The 8,592-nt window shown below is 44.1% G+C and overlaps 1 protein-coding gene across 4 annotated transcripts in view; it reads left to right on the top strand.

The window, feature by feature from the left end:
- Window positions 1–364: 364 nt before the first annotated feature.
- The window catches only part of CCDC141 (coiled-coil domain containing 141), a 646,235-nt gene continuing 638,007 nt past the window's right edge, over window positions 365–8,592 (top strand). For 2 of the 4 annotated variants that reach the window (XM_069225436.1, XM_069225434.1), the window contains exons 1-2: window positions 369–559; window positions 2,462–2,697. In XM_069225436.1, coding sequence (XP_069081537.1) covers window positions 2,593–2,697 — 105 coding nt within the window. In that variant the 5' untranslated portion in view covers window positions 369–559; window positions 2,462–2,592. Of the gene's footprint in view, window positions 560–2,461; window positions 2,698–8,592 lie in introns of all 4 variants that reach the window. The other 2 variants (XM_069225437.1, XM_069225435.1) reach the window with 2 other exon arrangements.

Here is an 8,592-nt window from a genome sequence, read left to right as displayed (position 1 = left end):
TTCCTTAGTTCAACTCTGTAAACTTTTTATGCGTGTTTTGTATGGTTGGTTGTGAGCACGCATGACACATATATGACCTGCTTTCATTTTACGTTTTCGAAGGCCCTGCACCCATAATTGCCTCTACGTTGTTTTAACCTCAGTAAATATTTCAAAAGAAATACTGAGGGGAGATGCCAGTTGGCCGCTTGGCGTGGGGGTGGCCCTGATGTCAAGTTGTTTGAGAGGCCTGTGCCTTACACTCACTCCAGTGACGCTTCCTCAGCTGCTCTGTGGCAGTCCATCAAACAGCTGCTGTCCAAGGCTGCAGGCAATGCCTGGCACGCCGGAACATTCTGGGACTCCACCCACTGCCGGTTCCGCGGCACCCCTGTTCAAAAGTTGGGGCTAACTCAGTGTATGACACTTCTTGCATGACTGAGGACATGCCCGGCGTGCACGGTAATTCCACTGGTGCTCGGAAAGGGATTGTCAGCCGAAAGTTATGACAGAAGAAATGCGTGTGGGAGATGTGTTGAGCTATTTTCTGTTGCGGCCTGGAAGAGCAATACAGTGAGCGGTGAGGAGCGGCGTCTGCGGGAAATAGCTGTCAAAAGTGTTTAGGAGACATTGAAGTGACTAGTTTCTAAATCTGCAGAGTAAAGTCCTGAAGTGCGCATGCTTACGTAGCTCGCTACTTTTCACTACACTGCTTTCCATGGTGCATCAACAAAACACGACAAGAGGCAACTGCGGTCTTCGCTCTCGACATGCGAGTACTACTCACATGACAAGCATGACAAGCATGTACTCTTCCACCCACGCACTCCCACTCTGTAACGTGTCACCTGCGCTTTCCATCCCCATTCGGGGAATTAAACTCTGTAGAAATGCAGCTATAGGCCAGTGCAGTAAAATATGCGTGATTCACAAAGCGTAAAACATGGCGAATACGTGTGCGTAAATGAGATCACTGTATGAATGGTGTAAATGGCTCTTAGGCATCCGTGGAGCACACATACTTTTCGAGTTATATTGGACCAGCGGCCATGCCCAGAGAAGTGTCAGATTAGTGGTTGAATTAATCAGTTGAGAGTATTTAAAACACTGTTATAATTTTGGGAATGTTCGTAAGTAATGCACAATTTGTTTCCTATTCCGTTCATGTAACGTACCCGTTTGATCTACGTGCGGGTAGTAAAACAAATGTGAAAAAATCCATCAGATTGTTCGTTGTTACAGAGTGTGATTAGAAAGAAGAAAACTTTTCTATGAAGTGATATCCTTGAAGAGTAAAATTACACATAGGAAGAAATCAGCACTCGCGATTTTCTGACCCTATTTGTGCTGTATGCAATGTGGAAGTTATATTTAAAAAAAACAAAAATATAAATTAAACTTAAATCAGCACGTTGGTGGAACCACATAAATTATCAAATGCAATATCGTGTATGCATGGATGAGAGGGTACAGAACGTAAATACTAATAAACTGCGAGAATATCTGACACAAAATATGGTTGTTGTAGTACATATATGTTTTTCTACGCGGTTGTGAAGTGCCAGCAAAAAAGTGGGCAGCTAGCGGTTAAACTAAGCACACTTCAGGGAAATTTAGTTATAATTATGTATTTTACCCAGTGGCAGTCGTATTTTGCAATTCTGCGGCCACTGCATTTTCCACATAATCGTGAATTTGCCGCGTTTGACCCATAACCTAGCATTTGTTGCACGATTTTGCCAACAAATAAGTTTTAGCTCAACCAGAGCTAAGTTATTAAACACAAAGCTCAACAATAGCTCTGTAAAGTTGTAAATCGTTTGCAAAGACTAGCAGATCATCTTTCAGTTGCCTAGTGTGGTATTTAAGTGTCCAGACTAGTACTAAAGAGGTACAACTTTACCCACAAAGTTTGAACAGTTGTTACAATGAAAAACTAACGAAGTACTACTGATACGAATTGTGCCGCACTATACCGCAAAGTTTGCCTTTTCTTGCCACAAGTTGTTTGCAACCCTGATGCTGAATTAGCTCGTCCATTACCGCACAATTGAGGTGCCCATGCTTTTACCACGTGCAAAATGTAATTATGGCACTACACAAGCAATCCACAATCAAGTGGAGTTCGAAATGGTTACGGAAAATAGTTTTGTACCTATAAAGAGGCTTTCACTCTTGCATTCCTCTCCAGGGACCCGTTGTTACGAGAAAACCAATAATATTGGGTCTTGAATGCATGCAATCTCAGCAGTGAGCGGGGAGTCGCATATTTCTTTTGAAGGGCAACCTTTTCCATTTACTTATCAAAATGTCAGGTGGTGTCCGGGGAGCTAAAGACAGCATTGTGCACTTCAGATAATGGCAGGAGAGAACTGGCAGCCTCGGGCGACCAAACCAGGGGTGTGTCAGCTCTCTCCCCCTGAAGAATGATAAACTCAATGAGTCCGTCTATTTTTAACCTGCTGTTCTTTCCTTTTGGCAGAGTAATCAGTGTGAGCTGAGCCTTTCCCTGAATGAGAGTGGGTCCCCCGGCTGCTGCCCCCTGACGCGGTCACCGGAGGCAGAGAGGTCTCCACGCGCTGCCTTCCCGTGGACACCCCGTGCACAGACACCATGTCCGGCGAGGATGAGCCCGGCGGGCAGGCCCCCACCACCACAGCTGTCAGCTCGGTGGCCGTCCAGGCAGGGGACTGTAGGCTCGTGGTGGCCGTGCTAAAGGTATGTTCCTGACACCTTTACTTTTCCTGCCCTTACCTCACACATAAAAAAAATAGTTTTTCCTTTCGAAAGGTGTGTTTTCGGTGCTTGTGACTTTTCTAGTTCTGGAGCAGGATACGCTGAAGGCCACATTTGAAATTATTATAACTTAGGTACCGTTTTGCAAACTAAAAATATGGTTTAGTCTGTGTTAACGTGCAGGAAGAAAGGGAAAACCGTTTGTTTTCTTTTTCCACTTTTTGGAGAAAAATAAATAAATTGTTCCAGTTGCAAGGCTAATCCTGTGAAGTTACTTCTTTAAATGGCGGGCCGGTAGGGCCGCTATATTTTGAAAAGTGCGTGCACTATGTAGAGAAAGTATCCTTGGCTCGTCCAGCAGAGACCTTGTGCGTGCTAACACCCTCGCTGTAAGCCGAAGATATCTGAAAAACATCTGCTGCGAGTAGTTTGACACTTGTCTGCACATTTGTGTAAGATATGCGTGGGTGTTTGTGTGCTGTCCGTACATGCGTATGTTGGTGCAGTGTCTGCGAAGCACGACTGGGTGTTCTTGCAGTTCTTACAGTTTATATGTGTGTGTGTTTCTGCAGTGCGATGTGTGTACACATACGTACGTTTGCATGCGTGGTGGAGTTTGTGTGAGTGTTTCTGAGTATGACTTTATGATGTGTTAGATGTGTTTGTGCATACGTATGATTGCTTGAAGACGCGCGATTTATAGTGTATGTAACATGTAATGGGACACGTCCAGTTGTTTGTAGAAAGCAGTCAGTGACGTCTGGGTCTGGCAGCCACTGAATACTATGCATTAGTGAAATCACTCAATCTGTCTACTGTAAATAACTTTCAAAAGGCAAATCAGGATTACTGTGCTTACAAGCTGTATCGCGTGTCATGCCTAGCGTCTAGTACTCGAGCTGGTATGGTAGGATAGCTCAGTGGGTTAACAAGTTTTCTGCAGATATCTTTGCACAGTTTTCAGTTGTAAATCACTGTATATGTGTCCATAGTCCCGTCTCATTCTTTCTCAGATCGATGCAGTGATTGTGGCTGATGCTTATATTTAGTAGCACCAGTTATTTACCGTATTTTGGCAAGTTTCTGCTCTATGAGCTCCTAAGAGTTTTTTTTGCATCTCAATACAGTGGTGTTTTACTGGGTTTAGTGGATGCATTAACCTTGAATTCCAGCAGCATGTTCTCTGATTACTAAATACGGCGATGCTTAGGGTTCAGACAAGTAAAATGAAAAGCTATAAACCAGAGTTCCCATTTAAAATGAGTTTCATAAGAAAACAGTTTCCATCGTAGAGCCCTGCAAATACCCCTTCTGAAGGTACAGAAAAAAACAAGATTCAGTCATAGTACTCTCAGCGGCAACCTGCGCGTGATTAGAAATGTGTAAATAGTTAGGGGTGGGTGGAACTCGTGAAATTTCACTCTGCAGAATTCTGCGGAATTACATAAAAAACTCCATCAGATTCCACGGAGTTCTGCCAACAGTCAGAAATATGCGTGTCACACTGCTCATGCTGTGATTTAGCACCGGTAACACCTCCCACACATAAAAGTCGTGAATGGCACCGCGCAGTGCGCAAGAGCACGCAGGTATGTGTGTTGATTTTGCTGCCCTTCGAGTAGAAATGTACCTCAAAGCAGCCATTTGACAGCGATCGCTCATGACCTTCTTCGTTAGAAAATCCCGCTGGAAGTTCTCTTAGTGACCTGAAATCGTGCTAGGGGATGCCAAATCTCACATTTCTGAAGCCTCATAAGAGAAAAAGTTCCACCACACGGCTATTGTTTGAATTTGGCGGGAAATCAACATTACGAGTCACCGAAATTCTGCCAATTCCATGAGCGGAATGAAATCCCCTCCCCTGGCCTATAAATAATGTGCAAACCAGTTGAATGTCTTTACAACACATGACTTTACCACACACCCATTACCACGCAATGACTTTACCACGCATTGCCTTTACAACGTAAGTCTTTGCCATGCATACACCTTTACTATAAATGTCTTTACAACACAAAATTGATATCTATCTATCTATCTATCTATCTATCTATCTATCTATCTATCTATCTATCTATCTATCTCTCTCTCTCTCTATATATATATATATATATATAGAGAGAGAGAGAGAGTTGTATATAGTCTATATATGTTAAAAAGTGGGTCTCTAGTTGGCAAAGGTGTGCACCCTGTCCAAGTAGGGGCCATAATCCTAGTCAAGATAAGTCAGATACACACTTTAAATTAACGTGTGCTCACACTCTGATGGCTTGGCACGGAGCAGGCAGGCTTAATGTAAGAGGCTATGTATAAAGTATTTGTGCAAACTTAATTACAGTAACACAGTGAAAGATACCACAAAGACTCCACATCAGTTTAGAAAAATAGAGAATATTTATCTGATTAAAACAAGACCAAAATGACAAAACTCCAATAAGTAGAAGCCGAGATATTCATTTTTAAAGATTACATGCAAAATAGTGCTTAGAAGTCACTAGCGATCAAAAGGTTACTTGAAGTCGCTAGGGACTAGTGCAAATCCAAAATCCTGACCGACCATGTTGGAGGGTAGACCGGTAACAGAACCCACCCAGGAACCACTAAAACAGTATCTTTGATGAAACAAAATAGAAATGTCGAGGGCACGGTGCACCAGTATTTTCCACACATTTGAGTCATTGCATCATTGTTGGGCTCCACACTGAAGTGAGTGCAAAGCGTCGTCATCGAGCAGGGCAGGCTTTAAATCTGCTGTCATCTAGCAGCCTCTGTGTCGGCATCGAGTAAACTATGCATCGGAATTTCTCCTGCATTCGAGGTGATGTGTTGGGTTGTGCAGAAATCAGCTGCAGAGCCCACTTCTGAGGCCCAGGACTAGAGAGGGGCACCTCAGGCAAGGGTAGGACTCACAGATGGCAGAGTAAAGGAGCACCACAAGGGTTTAAGGCAGTCTTTGAAGTCCCCAAGACTTTGGAGAACAGGGGGCAAACTGAGAAGCCCTTGGAGAATCTTGAATTCAAGGATGTAGAGAACAGGTCCAGTCCTTCTCACTCCAGGCAAGAAGCAGCATGCAACAATGCAACACAGTAAAACAAGTAGTAAAGTGGCAATTCCTCCTAAAGCATGGCCTTTGCCAGTGCGCGACACGGATTGGCCGAAGGATCTTGCCTGTGACCAGGCCCTGCAGCCAACTCCCTATAACCACACAACAGCCTTTGGCCATGCATGATGGGGTTGGCTGCAGGGCTTGGCCGCAGTCAACCCCCTTTAAGCTCCAAACTCCGTGCCACGCACGGTTGAAGGAGTTTGTAGCATAATGAGGTAACATTGAATATCTATATTTAGGGGGCCGCATGAACTCCCAGGAGACCACCACCTCCCTGGGGCTATGTAATAAAAATGTTAGGGGGCCACACAAACCACCCTTGGGCCCCAGAGTCAACCACCTCTCCGGGGCAACATTAAATAAATATATGGGTGGGGCCACATGGATGACCCGGGGACCACCATCACCCCGGGACTACATAATAATAAAACTTATGGGTGGCTGCGCAAACTTCCCAGGTCCTGAGGACCACCACTTTCCCTGGACAACATTAAAAAAACTATATGGGTGGAGCCGCACAGACCACCCCAGGCCCCGGAGACCACCACCTCCCCGGGCCTACATAATAAATTATTCAGGCGGGCTGCACGGATGTCCCCAGGCCCAGGGACAACCACCTCCCAGGGCTACATAATAAAAAAAACATAGGCAGGGGTGCACAGACCTCCCCCAGGTCTCGGGGACCACCATCGTCCTGGGACAACTTAAAAAAATATATGGGTGGGGGCTGAACTGACCACCCCAGGCCCGGGGACCACCACCTGCCCGGGCCTCCATAATAAAAACATTTAGGGGCGGCACACAGGCCCTCCTGGGCCTGTGGGACTACCACCTCCCTGGGGCCAAATACTTATTTTTTTTTAATGGGAGGGGCATGTAAAATATATCAGTACATGCCCTACTTCTTAAATACACTGCACCCTGTCAATGGGGTGACTTACATGTAGTAAAAGGGAAGGTTTGGGACTGGATGTGGGTACACTTGCCAGGTCTAATTGGCAGTGGCAGACTGCACACACAGACACTGCAGTGGCAGATCCAAGGCATGTTTACAGGGCTAATCATGGGGTGGCACAAACAGTGCTGCAAGCCCACTAGTAGCATTTGATTTACAGGCTCTGGGCACACATGGTGCACTATACTAAGGACTTACCAATAAATCAAATGTGCCAATCATGGAAAAACAAATCAGTACAATTTAGACAGAGAGCATATGCACTTTAGCACTTTTTAGCAGTGGTAAAGTGCCCAGAGTCCTAAAGCCAATAAAAACAGGTCAGAAAAGGTGGAGGCAAAAAGTTTAGAGATGACCCTGCAAAAAGGGCCAGGTCCAACAGTGATTGATGAAAGTGGAGCTGATGAGGCTAAAATGAGTTTTAGCAAAGCACCCTGCACAAGAATTATAACCTCTTTACCTCCACTTGCAATGCTGTGTAGGTGTAAATGTTTTATTGAAGTTTTCTGCAAAATTTCTGCTGAACGTTCAAAATGGTATGTCAGACAATCAGAGTTTGGATGGGAAATAAAAACCATAAGTAACTGCCTAGCTACCAACTCCTTAAGCACACCCACCCCTATCACTGTGCATGTTTGTTGTGTAAAACGTGTACAATACGATTGTAAACACAATCTGGTATTGTGCTTGCTGATGTTTCTTTGGCCTCATATTGTAGAGTATCATTAATATAGCACTTACTACCCCAATTGGAGTTGTGAAATAGTTACACACACATGACAGCATGTTACACTCTGTGGGGTAAGTGGTTGGAAGGGTGTTGTATTTGCTTTGAGTCTCTGTTGGAAGTGTTTTTATGTTGAGCATCATGACCTCTGAGGTGCGATTATCATGTTATGGGACTCAATGTTTGGCCAGATTAGCTTTCCTTGCCTTGCCTTTTATCCCCTACCACTGTGCGATCCTAGTCAGAGGTGCTATTGTACAAACCGGTCAACTACAACCCATTTTGTGGTTGTATTTCAAAGTGTTAAGCCTTGAGTGAAGAATTATATGTCCTCTTCAGATTTTAAAACAAATCTATGTGATACCTATGTGATAAATATATTAAATACTAATGCTACTAGAGCTGGCCCCTTATGGACTCCACCTGTAACCACCTCCCCTTGCCTGCAGTCACCTCCTCATTATTGATTGATACCACTGTTCGTCCTGCAGACTGTTTACGAATTTTTCAAAGGCTTTGATATAGCTCCCCCCCCTTAAATGCTACCCTACCATGATCCAGATCAAGCAGAGAACACCTTTAACCAACAGACCTGCAGCTTAAAAAAAAAAATGAGTTCAGATTTGTTGGTGACATCTGTTCCAGGTCACTTCTAGTGTACTGCTATACTTTATCCTTATTAATTCGTTGTGGTGGCTTAGCTATTATGGAAAACCAAGATGGCATAACGGCAGATTACATCTTTAGATGTTTTACTCTAATGGGGACGCTATCCTACGACCTGCTGATTTCACATGACTCTGTAGGATATTTTACAGGCTTGTCGCAGTGTTTCTCACTCCCTAATACTCCCTGCCATACTATTTCGTAGTTCGATATGTATTGGTTCCAAAATGGCTCCATTTTCAGTGATTTCCCATTTAAGCATTACTGGAGTATATTCACGAACTAGTTCAGTTGCCTCAAACTATGCTTTTTAACAGGTTACCTTTGAATTAATTGGATACCCAAGTCTTTTAGATTTTTTCTTCACATTTTACAACTTATCTTCTGTTTTTTCACTCCACTGACTACACATAAATCCTTGCC

Source organism: Pleurodeles waltl, chromosome 3_1 (genome assembly GCF_031143425.1).
Source record: "Pleurodeles waltl isolate 20211129_DDA chromosome 3_1, aPleWal1.hap1.20221129, whole genome shotgun sequence".
Taxonomy (NCBI): domain Eukaryota; kingdom Metazoa; phylum Chordata; class Amphibia; order Caudata; family Salamandridae; genus Pleurodeles; species Pleurodeles waltl.
This window is presented reverse-complemented; position numbering and strand designations above follow the sequence as displayed.